This window comes from Sarcophilus harrisii, chromosome X (assembly GCF_902635505.1).
Source record: "Sarcophilus harrisii chromosome X, mSarHar1.11, whole genome shotgun sequence".
NCBI classification, from domain to species: Eukaryota; Metazoa; Chordata; class Mammalia; order Dasyuromorphia; family Dasyuridae; genus Sarcophilus; species Sarcophilus harrisii.
In genome coordinates, this window is record NC_045432.1 from 55,557,125 (window position 1) to 55,582,410 (window position 25,286).

General features: G+C 41.6%; 1 protein-coding gene across 3 annotated transcripts in view; it reads right to left on the reverse strand.

Annotated features, from left to right (window-relative positions):
• Window positions 1–24,269, reverse strand: part of ZDHHC15 (zinc finger DHHC-type palmitoyltransferase 15) — a 67,562-nt gene extending 43,293 nt beyond the window's left edge. For 2 of the 3 annotated variants that reach the window (XM_031944692.1, XM_031944691.1), the window contains exons 1-2: window positions 24,061–24,268; window positions 14,217–14,243 (exon numbers count right to left, since the gene is read on the reverse strand). In XM_031944692.1, coding sequence (XP_031800552.1) covers window positions 14,217–14,243; window positions 24,061–24,196 — 163 coding nt within the window. In that variant the 5' untranslated portion in view covers window positions 24,197–24,268. Of the gene's footprint in view, window positions 1–14,216; window positions 14,244–24,060 lie in introns of all 3 variants that reach the window. The other variant, XM_031944690.1, reaches the window with a different exon arrangement.
• Between the last annotated feature and the right edge of the window lie 1,017 nt (window positions 24,270–25,286).

Consider the following 25,286-nt stretch of genomic DNA (forward strand, 5'->3'; position numbering starts at 1 on the left):
CATGGACATTGCTGCACGATTTTTTTTTCCTGAGGCATTTGGGGCTAAGTGACTTGCCCAGAGTTACACAGCTCGGAAGAGTTAAATGTCTAAGGCCGGATTCAAACTCGGGCCGTCCTGACATCAGGACTGGCGCTCTATCCACTGAGCCACCTAGCTGCCCCTGCATGATTCTTTGGCATCTGCAATAGTCCTCTATGAAGCAAGAACCATGAAGTTTCTTTTTAAGTGAGATTCTCTGGTGTGGTTTCAGCTAACTGGAGAAATCAAACCAGTTGGAAACTGCCTTCTGCTGCCGCCACTACTCATAGACATCAGGAGAAAATGGGCCAGCATCCCTTTTGGGCAAGCAGATCTTGCAGAGCTTTTGCTTTCTGGGGTAGTGCTCCTCAGCTGTGGGGTAGCAGAAGATTGCCATATGAAAAGCCAGAGAGAACCCTTCCAAGTACTGCTTTTTTCCAGGAAGGGGAAAGGGGCAGGAAGCAGCCCCTACTTAGGAAATCTGATCAAGGACACTCCTTAAAATGCTACCCCTTTCCCAAGCCCTAGTCTGAATGTTGTTACTTAGGTACCATGAGTACATACTAAGGTGGCACCAGTAACAACTTGAAGATTGGGGCTGAACTAAAGGTCTCTTCATAAACACATCTGTACTAACAATTACGGAGGCTTGTTCTTTATTTTTTTAAATAATATTTTGCTGGGAAAATTTTTTACATCCACTATTTCTGATAATGACCCCATTTCTAAAATATATGAAGAACTGTCTCAAATTTATAAGATATAAGCCATTCCCCAATTGACAAATGGTCAAAGGATATAAACAATTTTCAGATGAAGAAATTAAAACCATTTCTCATTATATGAAAAAAATCTCTACATCACTACTGATTAAAGAAATGCAAATTAAGACAATTCTGAGGTACTACTTAATACATCTTAAATTGGGTAAGGTGACAGGAAAAGATGATAAGTGCTTGAAGGGATATGGGAAAACTGGGACACTAATACACTGTTGGTGAAGTTGTGAACTGATCCAACCGTTCTGGAGAACAATTTGAAACTACCCAAAGGTCTATCAAACTGTGTATCCCTTTTGATTCAGCAGTGTTTCTACTGGATCTGTATCCCAAAGAGATCTTAAAGGAGGGAAAGGGACCCACATGTGCAAAAATGTTTGTGGCAAGCCCTCTTTGTAGTGGCAAGAAACTGAGGGGATGCCCATCAATTGGGGAATGTCCAAATAAATTATGGTATATGAAAGTTATGGAATATTATTGTTCTGTAAGAAATGATCAGCAGGATGATTACAGAAAAGCCTTGAAACAGTTATATGAACTGATGCTGAGTGAATTGAGTAGAATCAAGAAAACATTGTGCATAGCAACAAGAAGATGATGTGATGATCAACTGTGATGAACTTGCCTCTTTTCAACAGTGAGTTGATTCAGGTCAATTCAATAGACTTGTGATGGAGAGAGCCATCTGCATCTACAGAGGATTATGGGGACCAAATGTGAAACACAACATAGTTTTTTAACCTTTTATATTGTTGTTTGCTTGCTTGTTTTTTCTTTTTAATTTCCCCCCTTTTGATCTAATTTTTCTTGTGCAGCACAATAAATGTGGAACTATTTTTAGAAGAATTGCATATGTTGGATTACTTGCTATCTGGTGGAGGAGATGGGAGGGAGAAGGAGGGAGAAAATTTTGGAACACAAAGTTTTGCAAGGGTGAATGTTGAAAACTATCTTTGCATGTGTTTTGAAAAATAAAAAGCTACTATTATTAAAAAAATATTGGATTTTTCCCAATTATTTCTAAAACAATTTTTAGCATTAAAAAAACTTAAGTTCCAAATTCTCTCCCTACCTCCATTCTCTCCTCATTGACAAAGCAAGCAATCTGACATATTACACATGTGTAATCATGCAAAACACATTTCCATATTAGTCATGTTTTGAAAGAAAACACAGACCAAAAAAAAAAAAAAAAAACCAAAAAAAAAAAAAACAACAACACAAAAAAGAAAGTGAAAAATAGTATCCTTTGATCTGCATTCAGACTCCACTGGTTCTTTCTCTGGAGGTAGATAGCATTTTTCATCATGAGTCTTTTGGAACTGTCTTAAATCTTTGTGTGGCTAAGAATCGCTAAGTCATTCAGTCAATTGTTGTTGCCGTTACCATGTACGACAAAGTTCTCTAAGAACAATGTTCTGCTCGTTTTACTTTGTATCCATTCATGAAAATCTTTCCAGATTTTTTGGAAAGCATTCAGTTCATCATTTCTTATAGCACAAAGTTGTTCCAATCCAATCATATAACTATAGCTCATTCAACCATTCTGCAGCTGATGGGTATCATTCAATTTCCAGTTTTTTGCCACCACAAAAAGACTGCTAAAATTCTTTTTGCACAAATAGGTCCTTTTTCCTTTTTAAAAATATCTTTGGGATTATGAACAGATAATTTTCAGATGAAGAAATTAAAATCATTTTTAGTCACATGAAACATGCTCTAAATCACTACTGATCAGAGAAATGCAAATTAAAATACCTCTGAGATATCATTACATACCTCTCAGATTGGTTAAGATGACAGAAAAAGATATTGCTGAATGTTGGAGGGGATGTGAGAAAACTGGGACACTAATACATTGTTGGTGGAGTTGTGAACTGATCCAACCATTTTGGAGAGATATGGAAATATATCCAAAGACCTATCATCAAACTGTGCAAATTTTGATTCAGCAATGTCACTATTAGGCTTATATCCCAAAGAGATCTTAAAGGAGGGAAAGGAACCCACATGTGCAAAAATGTTTATAGTATAGTTTGTAGTGGCAAGGAACTGGAAACTGGATGATGTGGATGCCCATCAGCTGGGGAATGGCTGAATAAGTTATTATGGTATATGAATGTCATGGAATATTATTGTTCTATAAGAAACGTTCAGCAAGCTGATTTCCGAAAAGCCTTAAAAGACCTACATGAACTGATCCTGAATTCAGTGAGAACTATAAACTAAGAGAACATCGTACAGAGTAACAATAAGATTATGTGATGATCAACTGTGATGGATGTGACAATTAATATATTTCCAGACGTTCAGATCTGACTTTATTTCTGTGAAAAACATATTGCAATTTTGTTCATATAGTTCCTGGGTTTGTCTCGGCAGGTATTATCCCAAGTATTTATACTGCCTACAGTTATTTTAACTGGAATTTCTCTCTCTCTTTTTGCTAGGCTTTGTGTGTAATAGAACTACTGATGATGGGGCTTTACAATTAGCCAGAAACTTGGGATAGACCAACATCTTAGTCTGTATACCAAGATAAAGTCAGAATGTGTATAGGATTGATTTAGAAGTAAAGAGTGATAGCATGGAATAGTTTACCTATCAAATCTATGGATAAGGGGCAAATTTATGACCAAATAAGAGATAGATAGTATGATGGGATATAAAATTGGGTGATTTTGATTATATTAAATTAAAAAGATTTTGCACAAACAAAATCAATGTAACCAATATTAGAAGGAAAGCAGGAAATTGAGAAAATGTTTTTATATCAAGTTTCTCTGATAAAGGTTTCATTTTCAAAATATGCAGAGAACTGAGTCAAATTTATAAGAATACAAGTTACTCCCCAATTGATAAATGGTCAAAGGATATGAACAGGCAATTTTCAGATGAAGAAAGCAAAGGGGATGTGGGAAAATCGGGATGCATTTATTCTTAGTGGAGCTGTGAACTTATCTAATCATTCTGGAAGGCAATTTGGAATATGTCCAAAGTGCGATAAATTTGTGTATACTCTTTATCTCAGTAATACTACTACTAGGTCTGTATTTCAAAGAGATCTAAAAAGGGGGAAAGGACCTATTTGTACCCAAAAATACATACAGCACATCTTTTTTGTGATAGTATAGAATTGGAAATTGAGGGAATGTCCATCAATCGGGGAATGGCTAAACAGGTTGTGGTATATGACTGTGAAAGAACATTGTACACAATAACTGCAATACTGTACAAGGATCAATAGTGTCTGACTTTGCTATTCTCAGCAATACAATGATCTAAGACAATTATGAAAAACTTATAATGAAAACTGCTATGCACTTCCAGAAAAAAAAAAACTGATTAAGAGTCTGAATGCAGATCAAAGCCTATTATTTTCATTTATTGTCTTTTTGTTGTTGCTGTGTTTTCTTTCAAAAAATGACTAATTAATATGGGAATATGTTTCACGTGACTGCATGTGTATAAACTAGATCAGACTGCTTGCTGTCACAGGGAGGGGAGAGGGAAATAATTTGGAACTCAAAATGAAAAAAAAGGAATGTTTAAAAATGTTTTTACATGTAATTGGAAAAAATAAACTAATTTAATGAAACATTTTAAAATAAATTAAGGGGTAGCTTTGGTCCTCATCATGGGCCTTGAGGGTTGTGATATGGCAATAGGTTTGATTGAGGGCAGGAGGCATACCTTGCTAAGTCAGTGGCATGTGGGTAGTAGTCCTTGGTACCATGAAAACCCAACAAGTTCTTTCCTGGCTACACTGAAGTGGAAGAAATGTGGACCAGTAATGCAACTGCATTCAACTCAGCTCTGTTCAGTTAGAGGTTCAAGTCAAAGGTTGTTATTGTGGAAATTCTATTAAAAGTCCTTTTGCTTTAAAGGCTCCTGCTGGACAACAGCAAGATTATGGGATGATCAATTCTGATGGACATGGCTCTTTTCAACAGCAAGGTGATGCAGGCTAGTTCCAATCAACTTGTGATAGAGAAAGGCGTCTGCACCCAGAGGGAGGATTGTGGGGACTGTGGATCACCACACAGTGTTTTCTCTCTTTTTGTTGTGGTTTGCTTCCTTTTTTTTTCTTTCTCATTTTCCCCCTTTTGATCTGATTTTTCTTGTGCAGCATGTTAAATGTAGAAATATGTATAGAACTGTACATTTTACTGTACATGTTTAACTTATAGGACTACTTGCTGTCTAGGGGAGGGGATTGGGGGGGAAAGAAGGGAGAAAAAATTTGGAACACAAGGGTGAATGTTGAAAACTATCTTTGCATATATTTTGAAAATAAAAGGCTATTACTTTTTTTTTTTTTTAAAAAAAGCTATTGCTGGAAACTGTTTAGTTGGAAGAAAATAAGCCCACTATGTTCTGTAGCATCTTTTGTATAAATTGATGGCTAAAAGCACCGGGAGGGGGGGGGGATGACGTGCTTTATATTCACCCTCTCATCTGAACAGGCAGAACAGCTGCACTTTTACTAAGTGGGAACCAAACAGAGCACACTTAGCCCACAAACTTTAGAGCACAGGATGGTCCTGAGGTTGGTACACTCATCCACTGGGGAGATAATTTATGAGCCCTCCAAGCATGACTTGTTCTTGAGGTACTCTGTAACCTCCTCTTTTGTAAAGGTCAGCCTGACCTCCACTTTATCTGAATGCATTTTCTATTTCCCTAAGAGCCGGTTTTTTTCCTCTCTATAACTTAGCTATCTGGCTTTTAGAAGAATAGGGAGACCACCTCCTGCCAAAGGTGATTCCCTCTGGGCCAGAGAAAAGAACTGACATATTGGGTCAGCCCTGTGAGTCATCTACCCGGAGAGGGGATGCTGTACATCCTGACATTTACCTCAAATATTAGGTACATACCTCGAAATAACTGAGTTGGCTTTCACAACCCATTATGTGGCTTGTGCAAATTTACACACATCCTTTGAAAACTCCTTATTTTTTCAGCATGTAACACCCCTTGGGGTAATGAGCTGCGGAGACCTGCAGCTTGCTGTGTAATGCAGGTACTTACTATTTATTCTTTAGCCTAAACTTTTCCCTTTCAAGCCAGCGCTGAGCAGTGTCCACCTGGTGCTAGCGTAATGTGTTTGGCTAAATAAGCTATTTTGTTCCATTGGAAGTTTAAAATCTTTAAGCGAGGCCCTCCTTTTCCTCCCCGCTCCAGCCTAATCCCCATGCTCTTCATCTTTCCTTTTTCAAATTCTTCTGTGAGGAGGACACAAATATTCAAAGATACATGGAAATTCATAGCCTAGGGGCCACTAGATGGCCCTACAGTGGTTAGAGCGCTGGGCCCGGAGTCAGGAAGACATGAGTTCAAAGGCAGCCTCAGACACAGCTGTACAACCCTGGGCAAAATGCTTCACCTCTGTTTGCCTCAGTTTCCTCATCTGTAAAACAGGGATAATAATAGCACGTTCCTCTCAGAACTGTTATGAGGATTAAATGAGACAATAATCGCAAAGCGCTTAGCACAGTACCTGGTGTATAGCAAGAGGTACAATTAGCTATTATCTTTATTTTCAGTATTACTGTTGTTCTGACAGGGAACAAAATCTAAGAAAGGAGCCAGCAATGAAACCCACGGCCTCAGATCTCTGGACACAAATGCATAAAGTCTGAGAACAAGCTGGGGAAACTAGAGATCCAAAGGGCAGAAAGACTGATGGAGAACATCTGAACGGCGATCCGTGCAAGTAGAAGCAAAGGTATACTACGGGCGCACGGGACAAAGGAAAGAGTAGATGAAGAGTTTGGGAAACGGGCAGGAGAGAATAGCAATGGGGGATTTCAGTTATTTGGACACTGGCTGGATTGGATCTATCTTGACCAAAATGAGATCAGCTAATAATTTCTTGACTCTTTAAGAAACAACAAAGAGAAATCCTATACAGGACCTGATTACTGAGGGGAAGTGACTGCTTCATCTTACAATCTGTGTTAGGAAAGAAGAGGAATTCCAGGAATACGCTGCCATATGGCATACAGCCTAGATTTTAGGAGAGCAGATTTCAGAGAGTTTAAAGAAAAGCTACGTATGGATTTAAACTTTAGAGGGGAAGTCAGCCAATGACCCCCAAGGCACTTTAAGTAGTTCCAAATCCAAATCTGTAAGAATATCCAGTCCATACATCTGCAGAATTTCTATCTGAATACTCAAGTAAGTTTCTGATGTTTTCCTGAAGTCTAAGTAGAAAGAAACTAGACTAGAGATTTGGGATGATCACTTCTTTTTTCACTAACCATCTCTTTCTTAACACAGGACTCAGAGTGAAGTTCCTTCACTCACCAAGAGCTTGCAAATTATCTTCTCTTCTCTGGTCAAGATTGTGATGTTTTATTAAACACGTATTGGTCTACCTGCCGTCTGGGGGAGGGGGAAGGAGGGGAAAATTGGGAACAGAAGGTTTTGCAACTCTCAATGCTGAAAAATTACCCATGCATATGTGTTGCAAATAAAAAGCTATAATAATAATAAAAAAAGATTGTGATGTTTGCTCTTCTCCAATCCTATGGTAGCTCCCCTTTTCTCTAAGATTTTTTGAAGATCATGGGGAGTGGCTCAGCCAACCCACGTGACAGTTTAATACTCCGAAAGGTAGTTTGCCCAGTTGGACGAGTTAAACTCATTGAGGGCAGCAAGGTGATCTCTTACAATGTTCTTATTTATCCTGGGTTATCAACTCCCTATTAGCCATTAGCTGTTTGGTGTTTTTAAATCTAAGGGCCATTCACTTTGGCAGAGAAAAAACAAGACAAAATAAAGACTGGGCAGCTCTGCCTTTCTCATTGATCTGCATTCACAGTAGGCCCTGGACAACTCCCTTTCTGCTTCCTCCTTAGAATTGTTTCTCTTTGTGTCTTCAGAAATTTTTTTTCCTTTATTCCTGAGGCAATTGGGATTAAGTGATTTACCCAGGGTCACACAGACAGGAAGTGTTAAATGTCTGCGGTCAGATTTGAAGTCGGGTCCTCTTGACTTCAGGGCTAGTGCTCTATCCACTACACCACCTAGCTGCCCCCAGAATTTCCTTCTTGAGAGTTTTTCCATCCCTTATAGGCTATCTTCCCTTAAAAAATTTGAATCCATGGGAGTTCCTCTATCTATCCATTCTCAGAACCCTGTGAAATAAGCTCTACTGAATTCTAGGTGTCTGGCAATTTCCAGCTTTCCTTTCCTTCTGTGGCACAAATCTTAAGATGGGAGTATCACTTCTCAATGTTCCCATCATTTTCACCCCAGTCACCAGTTCCTTCTTTTTGGTGACAATCAGATCCACAATGGAATATCCTCTATTTTCCAAAAGATGAAATTACTAAGGCATAAAAGTATTAGTTGCTTCACTTTGGACAAAGATAGAGAGCTTCAGCAGATGTGTAGAGAAATTGAGTCTTCTATCACTATTATATATTATTTTCCCCAATTCCTCATCTATTTCCTCTTTCTGTCAGGGTGGTCTACAGCAGGGGTGGCTAAATGTACTCAGCAAAATTCTCAGCATGGCTGGGGGAAATGTTTAACAAAATAAAAATACAGTGCAGAAAAAGAATGCTAATTTGTTGTTTTCTAAGTAAAGATGTGGGCAGAGATCTATTTCTATTTGAGTTTGACATCACCGATATATATTCTACTCCAAGGCCAAAATAGTACAAGAATAATGCTTTCTGCCACTGTGCTTGTCACTGGATTTCTCCTCTATGGTTTTTGCAATTTCTCATATAAGGATAGCTTCTTAAAATATAATGCTACTCTGGCCCCCATCCTTTTTATTGATCTTGTTTCTTTCTTTCTTTGTTTGCAGAGGCAATTGGGGTTAAGTGACTTGCCCAAGGTCACACAGCTAGGATGTGTTAAGTGTCTGAGATCACATTTGAACTCAGGTCCTCCTGACTTCAGGGCTGGGGTTCTATCCACTGCACCAACTAGCTGCCCCATCTTGTTTCTTTTTAACTATTTCCTACATTTACAGTTTATTGATGCTTTTAGTTCTTCTTTGCATTTATTTCTCTGTGTCCCTTTCCTTCTCCAAAAACTTTCCTTGCCCCGAGGACTAGACTCCAATAGGGTTTGGCGATGGTCTAACAGTGCACAACCATGATTTCCCACCACTTTACCAAAAGGGAAGAGGTACATTTCCCACATCTATTCTATATCCTGGTCATTTCTTTCTTTCTTTTTTTTATTTAATAGCCTTTTATTTACAGGATATATGCATGGGTAACTTTACAGCATTAACAATTGCCAAACCTCTTGTTCCAATTTTTCACCTCTTACCCCCCCACCCCCTCCCCCAGATGGCAGGATGCTGGTCATTTCTTTAAAAGGTATTATCCTTTCAAAGGTACATTTCACTTACGGGTCCCATCCTGTGCTATCTCAAGTCTCAGTGATGTCAATGAGTTCTAATCTGCCTTCCTGCTTCAGGAATTCTCGTTCATCTTGCTTCTTCCAACATTTTACAATTGGCAGACGTTGGCTCTTTCTGGCATTTAATTTCCCGTCTACTGAGTGTCTCAACTGCTCTCCTCCTTCCTACACTGTAGGGGATTCTCTGTGGCCTTTGGCTTGGTAGATAGGGATCAGACAGAACAGCTATCTGCCAGCAGAGTTCTAGCTAGGCACACAGTAGGAGTCCATGGAAGCCTCACTGAGGAATATTAGCATTGCATAGGAGAGTGAACAGTAGAAACTGAATCAGGATGTATGCCTATTTTGTTCATATCTTGTTGCCTATTTTGTTGCCCTTTAACAGGTTAATCAGCCTGTGTTTCGGGTTCCTCATCTTTAAACAGAAGCTGGGAGTGTTTTTGATTTTCCCCTCTGTGTTCTTTCTGGAAACCAAGCTTATTGGTAATAAAGCATCACAGGAGGTTGTTTGGTACCACTGCTCTGCACTCCCCCCCGGTCCCCCACCCATGATTGTGGGTGACACAACTGGAGCGAATGTAACACTCAGTTGTCCCCAAATCATGGGCATAAAGGGTCAGAGGGATGATTGCTTTGAAACTAGAGCCCCAGGAGTAGGTTTGCTTCTATTCCTCCAATAAAGGAACAGAAGGTTGCTTACTCTACATCGGTATGGGACATCGTGTCCCTAGATCTCATATTAGAAGCTCTGGCAAGAATATGATGAGGGCCACACAGAAAGAACATGCTGCTGTCGTCATGGCGGGAGAGCACAGTCATAACAATAATAGCTGACGTTTATATAAAACTCGCCTTCACTGAGTCCTAGCAATTGTTCCCCATCATCAGTAGATCGTTGAGATAGAGCTGGCAGGAACATCAAAGGCTCCCTCAGATCCAACTGCCTCATTTTCCGGAGGAGAAAACTGAGGCCAGCTAGAAAGGCTGACTTTTTTTTTTTTTAGTAGCAAGCTACAGAGGAGAGATTTGAGACCAGATCTTTGACTCCAAAGCCAGCACTCTTTCCACAGTGAAGTAGAAGGCATAGATATTACTATGTCCAATTTTACATATGAGGAAAAACCAAGGCTTAGGGTTAAGTGAATTGTGCAGGATCACACAGCTAATGAAACATCAATGTGGTGTTTTGATTTGAATTCCAATGTCTCCCCCCAAAAGAAAATTCTGCTCTCCATTTCTCTGACGTGTCAACGTTGACAAAGGGCTTTCTCCACAGCAACCCTGTGTGGGAGGTGGTGCAAGTATTATACCTATCTTACAAAGAAACTGAGTTTCATGGCCTTGAATGAGCCCTGGCCCTCCCATTAATGTCTCCAGGTGACTATCTCACAGGCTCTAGATACCCTCCCCTCTCTCCCACCAGCGTCACTTTTGCTATGGCCACTACCCGAACCCTCGAGCCATCAGAGGTGTGTGTTTGAAGGGTGTACACGTGTAGGGTCCTAGCCTGACAATGGATTCCTGACTTAATCCCTCCCTCTGGTACAAAAGGAGATTCTCTACGTGGGCCATTTTTATCCTGGTATAGGTTGTTCGTGAATTGTGAACCTAGGTCGTGGCTTTAATACTCAATGCAAGTCAGAGGGTCTCACTTTTATTCCTGGATATTTAATCTTTGCATCTCTGTTACCTAGGGATCAAATGGACCTGGGCCTGTGAAAGCCATCTCCTAGGGGACAGAAATGCTTCTTCCCAATTCTTAGAAGGGCCATTCTGTCTGTTAGAGGGACTGAGTCTTAACATGGTACCCGAGATGGGAAGTGAACAGAGAAGATAATGAATGCCATTTACAGGCTGCGTGGCTCTGACTTTCTTGAGCTTTGGGGATTGAGGGAAAGGTTATATGCTTGGAGGCCTTTAGCTTGTTTCTGCAGTGAAAGTCACGTGTTTTCTTTGTCTACACTAAGCAAGGTTCCCACTTGCAATGACACACATACAAAATTCGTATTCTGAGGGAGCAAAGAAGTCGCTGGTTTAGAGGATTGGTTAGGACTTCCATACACAATGGAAACCGCCCCCTCCCCCACAAGATCTGGGGTCAGACGACCTATGTTTGAATCTCGGCTGTGCTGATTACAACCTGTGTGATGCAACCTTTCTGGGCCCCAGTTTCCCCATCTGTACGATGGATTAGATCAGATGATATCTTAAGGTCATCCGATGGATTAGATTAGGTGACCTCTGCAGTACTTTCTAGCTATGATCCTTTGACCTCAAGAAGTCATCAAACCCGCTGTTCTGTCTCTAGACAAGTCAGGACTACACATTACTGATTGACAGATATCAAGCATTTCTCTGGGAGGAGATATAGTTTCCCTTGGTAAATAAATTGTTCTGGTATCAGGAAATCCTTTGTTTTGTAGAAACCGTGCAGGAATGGAAAGAGGGTTGGATTTGGTATCAGAGGATCTGGGTTCAAACATCAGCCCTGTTACTTAATGTGTCAGTTACCTTGGTTCTCTTCTCTATATAATGAGGGGATCACACTGGATGAGCTCTAGAGACTTTTGTAGCTCCAGAGCCCCTAATCCTATGTCTGATCTATATCTTTCCTGTGGCAAACAGAAAATCATTTCAGTTTAGGAAAATTGCTCTATGAGAATTCAGCTTTAGCAGAAGCAGTGACCTGAGAAATAAGGTGCCACTGGGAGAAAGAGTAACAGGAGTCCCAGTGGCATCAACATTTGGGGGAGGGGTTGCCATTTCAGTAGCCAGACCCAGGGAACTAGATAGTGGGAAAGAACTAGAGAGGTAGGACTTCCTTGGAAAATTCCAGGCTCCATCACCGTTCTGGGATGGTTCCATTGGAGTCATCCTTGGGCCCAGGAGAAAAGAGCAATCGCAATTATTTGTAGGGTTACTGTTGCTAATAAAGGGCTGATTATGGAGAGCTTCACCTACATGATTTTATCTGATCCTTCCATAACCCTGTGTGAAATGATCATAATAGGAACAATCATCATCATCATCATGATCATCATCACAAGAGCTTCCATTTATATATATAAATGCTGCTGGCTTTACAAAGTATTTAATATTCTCTTTTGAGTTATGGAGGGCAAATATTATCATAGATGAACAAAATGAGTTTGAGAGGTTTGTGTGTTATGTTTTGCTGGTAACTGGCAGAGCTGAGATGTGGACATTTGCCTCCAAGCTCAGAGCTCCCTCTCCTATGCTACATGCTCCAGGTCTCAGATTAGGGAATCCAAGTAATAACACCAATAAATGGCATTTGTATACAGCTCTGAGGTCTGTGAAGTCCTTTTATACACATGATTTCCCTGTCGTTTTGCAGCAACCCTGAGAAGAATATCTTTATTTCCTGGGTACTATAGATATCTTTATTTCCACTTTACGAATGTAGAAACTGAGGCAGACAGAGGGGAAGTGACTTATCTAAGGTCACATAGCTAGTGTATGTGTGTATACACACACACACACACACATACACACAGCTCTGAGGCTGTACTTGAATTGAACACCAAATTCAGCATTCAAGCCATTAGTTATTCTCTGGATCTCAGTTTCTGCATCTGGAAAATGAGCCAACTAAACTGGATGACTTTATTTGAAGAAACTGTTTTCCTGTCATAGTTGGAGAGACGGTGAAGAAGACAGGAGAGGATGGGGAAAAGTTCTTTCTTGAAGGAATTATTATCATCTTTATCTTGAAAAAGATGATGAAGGGAATTCTTTAAAGAGTTTTTGTTATTCCGTTTGAACTGAGCGGTGGGGGACTGTGCCCTTAGAAGTTAAGTTATTGACCATTACACATTGAGAGTTCAGGATAGCTGGTTATAATTGTTTTCACAGATGAAATATTGTAAATTATCATCTATTCTTTGTTTTATTAATAGTTTCTTTGTTGATATACTGTATATTCAATAACTTTCATATTTATCTAATCCTAGCAGATTAAAGGATTTCATACAGAATATTAAATAATACAGAGTAACTAGGTTTCTACATTTTATTAAATGACTAATATTATATGAACTTGTGGGGACTCTAAGCTTAATTGGTTAACAGAAATAAATGTTGACTTTTTATTAAAGAGGAAATATACAATGCAAATATTAATCAATGAGGAAATTATATATATATATATATATATATATATATATATATATATATATATATAAATGGACCATACCCATTTGTACTCTTGATAACCCTGGAGCCCAGAATGACCAAATTAAATAAGAGAATGAGTCAAGTGGGGGGAGGAGGGCCAAAGGTAGGATTTTATGATAAACATCTGACATAGACTGGATTTTGCCCCTAAATTCAGTCAACTGCAAGGACCCAGAAGCTCCAATTCAGAGGCTGGGGTGTCGATTCACTCAGGAAAGTGATTTATGACAAAGGGGGTTATATAGATTAATGATTAACTAGGAAGTGATTCTCAAAAACAGGTGGGCTACATAAAGGCATATGGCTTAGTGGTAAAATGGTGTGAGGATCCCTAAGACATGTTTGTAAGAAATGGAAAGCTCTGATGTTACCATCAGAAGGACAGCAGGCTTTTCATCCCACCTGTCAGTCATGGGGAAGCTAAAGAAGTAGGATAACCTGGCACTCAGAACAAGCAGTCTCTTGGGAGGAGGCTTCATGCCTGGAAGGACAGGGATGAGATGGTTAAAACATCACTGGTAGCCAGAGGGCAAGAAGGGACTCCGGCTTATCAGGGAGACATCCTGGTCTGCTTTCTGATGAGGTACTGGCAGCTGTCCATCTGACACAAAGGGGGATGCTTCATGATCTCTAGGGCTACCCCTCCCCAATGAAGGTTTTTTTCCCCCTCCCAGACAGGATCCTTGCCACTAATTACCTCAAACTATTCCTAGTATATCATGGGTATCAAGTATACCATGAGTAAGTTGTTCAATTTATAGGCAATTCATTCTGACATGGAAAGAGAAAGCACATGGGGGCTGACCAAAGCAGGTTATATAATCTTCTTACCTTTTTCTACTGTGTTGGCCACAGTCACTGTGAAAAGAAAAAAAGAAAAAAAAGTGTTATTTAAGTAGTTCTTATCCAAATGCCCATGTCATTAGTTTACTCTTTAAGGGAGAACTGGGAACCTGCAAGCCTACTTGGATGAGGCAGGGTAAAGTCTTCCTCCCCTTTCATGACTGAGATTCCTCATTCATTCATTCATTCATTCAACCAACTAACCAATCCTGGTGTTGAATGTTTCAAATAAGCAAATGAGGTGGCTACATAAAAAGTGGAATTGAAAGGGGGCAATGACTTCAATCTTTCAAGAATCTGTGATTTCCCTGGCATGTGAACACCTTCCATTGATGGAGATTGAACATAAGGCCTGAAGGCCACAAGCAACACCTGGAGTAGAGTACGGCCAAAAAGATTAAAAAGGATCTGAGGAGTGCTTAACAAAAATAGATGAAAATGCAGCAGAACGTAGATAATGTCAACATGTGGTTTTCTATTTCAGTATGCATCCAGCAGGGATCTGTACGTAGCAGCCTCATTTCTATTTGAGTCTGACACCACTGCATCAATGGACTGATTCAGGAGATGCTGTGGGAAAAACTCATCCCCCGGTGGCCAAGCCACTGGGGCCGAGTCTGCCAGCTGAGCTGGGCTAGGTCTATGATGCTAGATCCTGTCTGTCAGGGGGCCCCTGGAGGGTCTAGAAGCCTCTGGGGCCCAGCTGTACCCACTAGAGCTTGTGTTCTACTGGTATTGATGTGGAGATGTAGAGGGACCAGGAAGTAGCGAGGGAGGATTTCCATGGGGGTACCAGGCCAATTCGCATGGGCTTATTCACATTCTTGAATGCTTCACCGCTAGCTTCCTTTAAATAGCAAGCTAGCTGGCTCCCTGGTATACCTGAAGTCTGAATCAATTTCGAGAACAACTTTTCAGGAATCTATTTATTATGTCAAGTGAAACACCCCTGTTTTGGTTCCTCACCGCCTCGGTGCTCTGGGCTGGGCTACATGCTGAGGGCCAGCCTGGCATCCTGGACAAAGGCCTGGTCTTGGAATTAGCAAGAGCTGGTTACGAGGTCCACCCTGACACCCACTGGGCAAGCACCTGAAGCTTTTAGTGCTTAAGGCAGCTCTCATCAGCCCACTGCTTATTCAAACTACATTCTGGTATTTCCCAGAAGCAACTCTGGGTGGTGGCAACACGAGTTAAAAAGATGCTGGTTAGGGAGGGGCTGAGCCAGAGAGGGAGGCCTTCAAGATTTGACTCATGAATGTAGAGAGAAGGGACCTCAGAGGTCATCTGATCCACTCCCTTTATTTTACGAAGGAGGGAACTGAGGCCCAGGGAGGTGACAAAGGCAGGACTTGCTCTAAGACTACCAAGTTACAGATTGGTACCCCAAATGAGACAACATGGAGAAAAGTCATCTTAACAGTGACCTGATGAATCAGAATGGGTTGACTTTTATGAGTACTAATAATAGCAATAAACTCCAAACGGGGAAGAAACAGTGTCCAAGGGTTGTTGTTTTTTTTTTCCCTAAGCAAACTTCCTGACTTCTCCCTCCCCTCATATTCAAGTCTTTTTTTATTTTTTTGGAGTCATTTTTTTGAAAAGGCCACACAAAACCTGCCAGCCAACCAACCAATGAGCCCCCACGGCCAGCCCTGGCAACGGCCAGCCCTGGCAACGCCCAGCTTGGCAGGACTTGGTTAAAAACTATCCTGGGCTGTCTTTGCCCTCCTGCATTTCCTGCTCCTACCCAAACGCAATTACAGTTGGCTCTCCCAGTGGGAAGCGGCAAGCTTTCCAGATAATGTCTTCTCTCTTTTTCAGAGACACCTGCCTAGAGACTGACACCAGCTGCTTGGTTTTGCTCCCCCCCCTCCCAGTTAGAGAACTCTGAGTCCGGCCGTTTGAAAGAAGCCCATTCAATAATTCGATAGTGAAGAAGGGGGAGGAAGCAGGAAGCGTGCATGGGCCAGCCTAGGGCTGCACCCATTTGTCCTAGCCACTGGCAACTGGTCTGTTTGCTCCTGAGAGGAAAGGGATCCCTTCAAAATCCTTCAGAGAGTGGTGCTTTTTCTGAAGGAGAATCGATGACCTTGTGCCACATCATGATGATAATAGTGTGGGGGACCGGGCAGGGAAGGGCCCTGATCAACTTCATGAACTAAGAGTGAACCTCTGCTTGGGGCTTTTGATTGGATTTTCCTAGGAGAATATTAACTCACTAGGGGGTTCCTCACTGGTTGGTTCGGCTCCCTGTGGGAGCTACCATCTCCCTTTTTCTTCTCTGAGAATAGAGTATATCTTCAGATATACTAAATATACAGATTAAAGTCTGGACCTAGGTTCTGGAATCAGGAGAAGGTTCTCCAGGTGCCTCTCTTCCTCCACCCCCCCCCCCATACCTTTCAGAAGCCACTGACTACCGTGGGGCAGACACATATGGGAACTCCATATGCTTTTGCTCATGTGACCCAAGAAGAACGTTCCTGGACGTCAAGTTCCTATTACCCAGAGTTATTTGGTCCCCAAAATAATAGCCCCAAGCATGTTACCCCTTCTGGGGCAGGCTTAATTTTTATACAATCCTGGGTATATAGGTATATAAAATAGATATAAAAATTAAACACTGACTGAAATAAAGCATAATTTTGCGGCCCCCACATTCACTTAAGAGACCTCATGTGGGATTGCAAGCCACAGTTTAAGAAGCTTTGGTTAAAAGACTACTGAGTTCTTTATATTGTCTTTTCAGGTTCCACGGGTTAGCATAAAGGCTGTTCTATCCTCAATATGTGTATTATTACATTTATTGCTTATAGAAGCTACATTTGAACTACATTCTGGTATTTCCCAGAAGCAACTCTGGGTGGTGGCAACACGAGCTAAAAAGATGGTGGTTTGGGAGGGGCTGAGCCAGAGAGGGAGGCCTTCAAGATTGGAATAAGTGTATGGAAGCCCTAAGCTTGGGACCTATCTTTTTCCATCCAGTGTCACAAAATACTCTCCTAATAAACAAGCACAAAAAGCACTAATAGTGAGGAAAGGGACAATCTGGCACTTGGAACATGCCAGGATGAACCTGAAGCAATATCATTGCCTTGCAAACTTCATTCCTTGGAACTGCATGTCTCTAAGAAGAGAACATTTCATTTCCAAAAAGTTACAGTATTTCACTTGATATTTCTGCTTTTCCTTCCCCTTTTTACTAATGCCTTTTACAGAGTGGGACAGAGGTTAAAAATACAGTTCCTATGTTACAGATGCTTTTAAAAACGAAAAAGTTATAAGATTCATTCTCAACTTTTACAAAATGGATCCTTTATCATTAGTTTCTTAGCTGACTGTGCACTTAAGACATTCTGTAACTCTCCAAGCATGGTGACAGCCTGATAAATTATCCATCTTCTCTGGACCTTCAAGTTTCTGCTTGCTCTTAGTGATTTAGACAGTTGGAGATCCTTTGCAAACTCCTCTTTCCTATTATCCATTTTCAGATTCTTTGGAGAAAATGATATGCAGAATAGAGGTCTGTCAATTACGACTTTTCATAATGAAAACATGAAAGAAAGCATGTATTAGAACCCAAACATCACCTGGTGACGCTCCCCCCAATAGGTGTAGTGTGTCTGTCCCTGTCCCAGATGAATAGGTAAGCGTTCAGGAAGGCTCACAAAAAGCAGAAGGGGTGATTTTGGTTTGATATAAGGAAAAAGTAGCTAACAATCTGAGCTATCTCAAAGTGGAATGGGCAGTCCTCCATCAGTGGATATCTTCAAGTGTAAGTTTTTTTTTTTCTTTCTATTTTTTCCTATAAGCCCTGTGGTTTTCTTGGTGCAATTTTGCACAATGAAGGGCTTTTGGGGGATGCATATTTATTTTATAACAGAACTGACTGTCTGTGTACAAAAATATTTATGGCAGCTCTTTTTGTACTGCTAAAGAAATGGGAACTAAGAAAGGGCCCACATACATTGGAGAAAGGCTACACAATTTATGCTATATAAATGTAATGTAAATGATATATAAATTTACTGTTGTACATATAAGAGACTGTTTTAGAGAAGCCTAAGGAAATTTCTATGAACTGATGGAGAACAAAGTAAGCAGAAGCAGCCAAACAATGTCAATGATAACATCAATATTATAAAAACAATTTTGAAAAACTTAGTAATTCTGATCAACGGAAAGATCAACCATGATTCCAAAAGACTGATGCTCCCCAACATCAGAGAGAGAAGTGATAGACTCAAATGCAGAACAAGAAAGGCATTTCCTACATGAAAAATATGGCAATTTGTTCTGCTTGACTCTCCATATTTGTTACAAGGGTTTTGTTTTTCTTTTTTTCCTCAGGATATGTATGTGTATAGGAAAGGATGGGGGAAGAAAAAACAGATGCATGATGATTCAGAAAAATCAAATGTAATTAAAAAAAAGTCAAACAAGAAGGCCAATGGAGTAAATTCCTTGCTTATAATTCAGGGCCCTCTCTGAATTTTCTTACTTTCTGTGAGTGAGGTTGGTTTTTACAATAGGTTCGAGGCAATTCAATTGTCTTTTTTTCTAAATAAAAGATAACTGATTTGAAAAGTTGTAGATCCTGGTGCTGGGAAAGAGCACCTGAGGTAGGGTTCACTTCCAACTCTGGTACTTCCTGATTGTGAGATCATGGGTCTCAACCTCTTTGCACCTACCTCAGTTATCTGATCTGAAAATTGGGAATAATTATACTTGTACTAGGTATCCCACAGAGTTACAGTAAGAGAAACATTTTTCAAGCTTTAAAGAACTCGCTACATGTGAACTACTATGAAGATGATGATGACGACGACTATGATGATATACAAATGAATAGCCTTATACCATCTTCCTGACTTTGTCTCTGCCCAAATCAGCCAAGCACCCTTCTTTACCACCTCCAGGGACCTTGTGGAGGGACAATAGAAATGGCTCCCAATTCGTGCATATAGCAACTCACTACTTGGCCTGGAGGCAGCTCCAAACCTGTTTGACATACAGTGCAGGCAATGATTCACACTCACAAGTTCTACAGCTGCAGAAACTTGTTTCTTAGAAAATCTCTGGTTCTCAGCTCCAGAGATGCTTTCCATTTTTCCTGACTAATCTACATAATCAGTGCCCTTTCTTATCAAATAATTCTGGGCTCTGAGTAGGATTACACCCCAACTCCTTTATTTCTTCTTTTCAAGAGAGACACTGTAGCTCTCCGCCCTCTTCCAAAAGCCAAAAATAGTTACTCCTGTGCCCAACAAGATCCCATTAATTCTATGCAATCACGGCCCACGCTCCAATAGTGCTTTGAGGTTTACAAAACGCTTTGCTCATCAGAACCCTTATGATATCGGTATTACGATATTGCTACCTCAATTTTACACAGAAGGAAACTGAGGCCCAAAGAGGGCCTGCAAGTTGCCCACATTTATGTGGCCAGTACAAATCTACTGAGATTTGGAGTAAAGTCTCCCATTTCCAAGGCACGACTCTGCATATACTCCTCAGCCTTTCTATTGGTCAGCTCAGGTAGAAGGAGGAATAGTTCTCAATGGATCACTTCTGCTTTCAACTAGGTAACTTGACATTAGGAAGAGTTTATCTGAGACTCACTCCTTTCTAACAAAATCAATCCAAGATATGCTTATTTTATCCTGTTTCACAACAAATAGGTGGTCTATACAGAAAAAATATCCAAACAAACCACATTCTTTTCATATTACAATATGAAACAATTGCAACATAGGGCAATAGAAAGTAGTGGATGAAAAATGGTGCGAGGGCTTGGGAGATCAGAATTCAAGTCTCAGCTCTGCCCCTTTACTAACCATTCATTTCTCCTCTCTGGACCTCCATTTTCTTCTCTGCCAAGAGAAGGGGTTGGATTAGATTGTCTGAATGGGCTTCCCCAGATCTAGAAGGTAGCTGCCTTTGATGAGTTCAAATCGCCAAGTCCAAAAGAAGCATATCCCAGGCTACTGGGAGGACTGGTGAAAGGTGTTGCTGAAACCAACAATGGTCAACCATTTTGGAAAGATCATGGAGAGGTACACTAGGCTTTCAAGAGGGAGGTAAATGTCCTGATTTTCCAAAAGATTAAGGAGAAGTCTGAAAACTGTAGCCTGCTAAGTTTGGCTGTGATTTCTAGCAAAATATGACTTTATTATTAAAAGGGTGGTTAAGGAACATCTGAAAAAGGAAAAGAACCAAGAACCAATATGGCTTCATGAAGAACAAATCATTCCAGAGCAATCTCATTTCCTTTTTTCTTACAATTACTAGAACATCAGATCAGGGGAATTATCTGAACACAGATTGTGGATATCACTTTTCTTTTAGATTTACTTTAGTAGATTACTTTAGCAAAGCCTAATCAAAGTGTCCTGTTCTTAAGGATAAGATGGAGAGATGTGGGCTAGACGAAGCTACAGGCAAACACATTTCCAATTAGTTGAATGGACCCCCAAAATGATTATGAATGGTTTCATTTCAATTGAGAAGTAGGGAAGTGTCTGGTAGAGTCCCCCAGAGTTCTGTGCTTGGCCCTGTGCTATTTAACCTTTTAATCAATGACCTGGATCAGGGAACAGATGGCATGCTTATCAAATTTACAGATACTACATAGCTGGGAGGGAGAAATAACAGAAACATAGACTACAGAGCCAGTATCTTAAAATATCTTGGCAGGGTCGAATATTGTGCCGAGTCTAATAAAGTAAAATTTAATAGGTATAAAGGTTAATTCCAAGATCTGAGTTAAAAAAAGCCAACTTCACAAGATGGGGGAAGCCAGGCTAGATAGCAGTTCTTTTTAGGGATCTGGGAATTTTAAGAGGATGTGATGTCAACTTGAATCTATAATGTGCTATGGCACTGAAAAAAGGGAATGATTTTAGACTAGGTTAAGAAAAAAATTACCAGGTACTTACTATGTGCAAAGCACTTTTAAGCCTGGGGAAAAAATTACTCTCAAGGAGGTCACACCCTAAAAGAAGCAGAATGTCTAGAGCTAAGGGCATGATGGGTCCACTGGACCCTGCTCTGGACTGACCATATGGGGAGTACTATTATGTTCCTTGGGTCCTGGGTCAGCTTGAGAACAATCAGGGCAGAGTAGGCATGAGGCTGAAGGGCCTTAAATTCATATAAGTATTATCTGAGGGAAGTGAGTCTATTGAGGGAGCGTGATAGTTGTCAGCTGCCATGGGCAAGAAAGATTTAATTTGTCCTGTTGGGCTCCAGAGGGAAAAACTTGAAGCTAGGGGTGGGGATTACAAAAAAACCCAAACAAAAAAGCAAAGGCGAATTTGCAATAAGGAAAAAATAGCATATTTTGAGCTATCCACAAGTAAAATGGGTTGTGGAGAGAGGAGCACTAGGCTCCCCCTTATTTGACGTCTTTAAGCAAAGACCGATCATTTTGATTTGTTTTTAAAGCACTTTCCTCATCATACATGGCTGGCACCAGATGGCCTCTGAGGTCTCTTTCAATTCTAAGATTCTATCATTCTAGCTTGGTTTTATGTTTAAAAAGGAGGGGGCTTTCTTTGCCGTGTCCACTCAAATCACAAAAGCTCCCCGATGTCCTCAGACAGAATGTCGACAGCATAATAGCAGTCCGGATTTCTGGACTCGTCATTTTTTTCAGTCAGAGGCAGAAATGGTACAGTCTGAATATTTAGAAAATCTCTCCTATTATTGCACGGCCTTGATTAAACCTTCAATTTCAGCAATGAGAGAGGAACCGAATTTATTTTATGCCTGACAAAGGCAATTGATTGGATTGATTTCTTTAAGAGCTCTTTTTGCATTTTCCATAATGTTTCTAAAAAGGAGCTTAGTTTTGTTCACCAATCAAATTTGCAAAGATGGTGGGAGATGGAAATAATCATGTTAGAGGGGCTGCTGGAAAACAGGCACACTAATGCACTATGGGTATGGGCTATGAACCGGTTCAATGATTCTGGGAAATAATTTGTATTTCACAAGAAAAACCATGAAACTGTCCTTGCCCTCTGATACCGCAATCCTACTTTGGGGTTTATTACCCCAATGAAGTCAACGATAGAGAGGAAGGTTTCACGCATACCAAAATATTAATAGCAACACTATTTGTAGTAGCAAGATGCTGGAAACAAATCATGTGCCCGATGATTGGGGAATGGTTGAACAAATTATAGTATATAAATGAATGAAAAGCACGAAGCATTTATTAAATGCTTTCTCTGTGCCAAGAGATATGAATACAATTGAATATTATTGTGCTATAAGGAGCAGTAAATATAAAGCGTTCCACAGAAACATGGGAAGACTTGTATGAACCCAAGCGGAATAAAAAAGGCAAAACCAAGAGAACAATATACACATTTACAATAATATAAATCAGATGTATCAAACACACTGCCCAGACAAGTCCAGAGTACAACCAGAACCAGAACAAAATGTGACTAGCAGATATTCAATAAAAGCAATCAAAGCACAACAGAATATAGATGACGATTAATGACGATTTCCTGACTCAATGTGTGGCTGCGGGGATCCTTGCTTATAGCTGTGACATGCAAGAAAGGAGGATCTGCAAGACCTGCAATGCATCTCAAGGTAGAAATGCATGCTGGCAAGGCTCTTCCCCGCCCCCCCCCCCCCCCCCCCCCGTTTCGGAGTGTGAAAACAATGACATAAATAAAGACAAAAGAATTCCGTAAAATACAATAGAAATCAGGTAAAAGCTAGTGGCTACTGTCGATTCCTTGAGGACTGCAGTTCAACATCGTCTTTATTTCCTGTTTATAAACAGTAAACCGTAAGAAGTAAACGTGATATAGGACGCTATTTACTGCAGTCATGTGAAATGATTTGGCTTGCCTTTTTTTGGGGGGGGGGAAGGTTCTATGATGAAGGACATTTATTGGGAAGTGATTGAGCCATCAAAATAAAATGCACAATCTATACCTACATGTCTGTATACATGTCGACACATACGCATTCTCCCCCTCCTTACCCCCCCCTCCCCCCAAGAATGAGGTGAGGGAAATTTTATCCTTGCTATACAGCCTCGAATCACTAGGGAAAGAACCAGAAACAAGACTGAAAAAGACGGCCTTTCTCGTCCCTAGTTTTCCCCAAATTACCTATAGACCAGCGGTGCACGAAATTGCTCTTCCCGGTCTATGGGGAAAGGGGGGTTGGAGGTGGGATTGATTATATGCGTTCCCAAATCTGGGTTGTAGGGAAAAGGAACCTCGGCCATAATTGCGGGGGTGGGGGGGAAGCTGGTGAGGCCCCCGATGTGAGGACTTGGGGGACACGGTAGCGCCCTTGTATGGGAAATGGAATGAGAATCAGGTGAGGTCGTCGTGGAAGAGGCTCCTCGGCTCTGGCCTTTAAGGCAGGAAGGGCCCTTGGAGAACACGAGTCCCCCCCCCCCGCTTCCAGCTGAAGGATTCGAGGCCCATTTTATTTGCTCAAGGTCACAGAGACGCTAAGTGGCAGATCCGGGCTGTAACGCAACTCTCCGGACTCCATCCCCGGCGCTCTTTCTGGAAGCGGGGAATGCGGCGGAACCTCAGTGCCAGGGACCTGGGTGGGGGCGTCGGGAAACGCAGGGAGCCCGTGCAGGCTGGGGGCCCGGGGCACAAAACGGGCAGAAGGAGGGGGGAAAGAAGCCCCCAGGGTGGGGAAGGGGGCCAGACGCCCCGGGCAAGGCCGGGGAGGGGGCAGAAGTAAGAGGCGGGGCTCCCGCAGGGACTCGAGAGACACGGGGGGGGGGGGGGCGGGGGGGGGGGGGGGGGGCGGGGAGGCGCCCCCGCTCACTCCCACTTACCCACGCACATCTCGAAGACATAGGCGTAATAGGACCAAAGCACGACGAGCACGATAACCAGCACGGGCACCCAAGCCAGCATGCGGCGGCAGAACCGCAGCCCCCCGGACAGAGCCATCTTCCAGCCCCGTCGCATCCTCCGCTCGAAGCTCGACCCAGCAGGTCTGGCAGCTCTAGCGCGGAGAGGACTAAGAAGATATGGGGAGGAAGGGCAGACGTGCCGGTGCGGCGCTCTACTGCAAAGCCTTGTGGGGCTTCGCTGGCGCTACAGCGCCACCGCGCGGCCACTGCTCCGCATGGCTGGGCGAGTCAAAAAAAAAAACAAACCACACACACACACTCACAACTCCCTCCCCACCCCACCCCCACATACACACATCCGGGTGGGGTAGCGGGGGTGGCGCGGCTGTGACCGGGCCTGCGTCAGGAAGATTTGAATTCCAATCCGGCTTCGGGTACTTCCCAGCTTCTGATCTTGTGCAAGTCACTTTACCCTGTCTGCCTCAGTCTCCTCCTCTGTCAAATGGACTGGAGAAGGAAAAGGCAAACCGCTCCAGTACCTCTGTCAAGAAAGCCTCAAATGGGGCCACAGAGAGTTGGAGATAATTGAAATGACTTAACAAGTTAGGTGATAAGCGTGAGAAGCCAGAGGGTCCTAGGATGCCAAGAGAGGTATGGGACCTCCAGAGGTTCTCAAACTATAGCTGTGGGCCAGATGCAGCAGCTGAGGACGTTTATCCCCCTCCCCCAGGGCTAGGAAGTTTCTTTATTTAAAGGCCCACAAAACAAAGGTTTTGTTTTTACTGTAGTCCGCCCTCCAACAGTCTGAGGGACAGTGAACTGGCCCCCTATTTAACAAGTTTCCAATCCAATCTTTTCATTTTATGGATGTGGACACTGAGGCCAGGAAAGAGGAAGTAATAGAAAGTCAGAACATGTTCTATCCACTTAGTTTTCTCCAACAAAATGTAAGTCCCTTGAGGACAGATTTCAAGCAATCACCAAGCATTTATTAAGAACCTACTAGGGACGAGGTGATGGAGATGATAATTTATTTTTAAACTGACAGTTACATATTATATTATTTACACTATGATTTGGTTGGCACATTTTATCAACGAAGAAACTTATCAATGGTTTCAGACCCAGAATTCAGACTCATATCCTCCTTACTCCAAGGCCACTATGTTATTTACTATACCAACCGACTCTTAAAGATCAGAGAG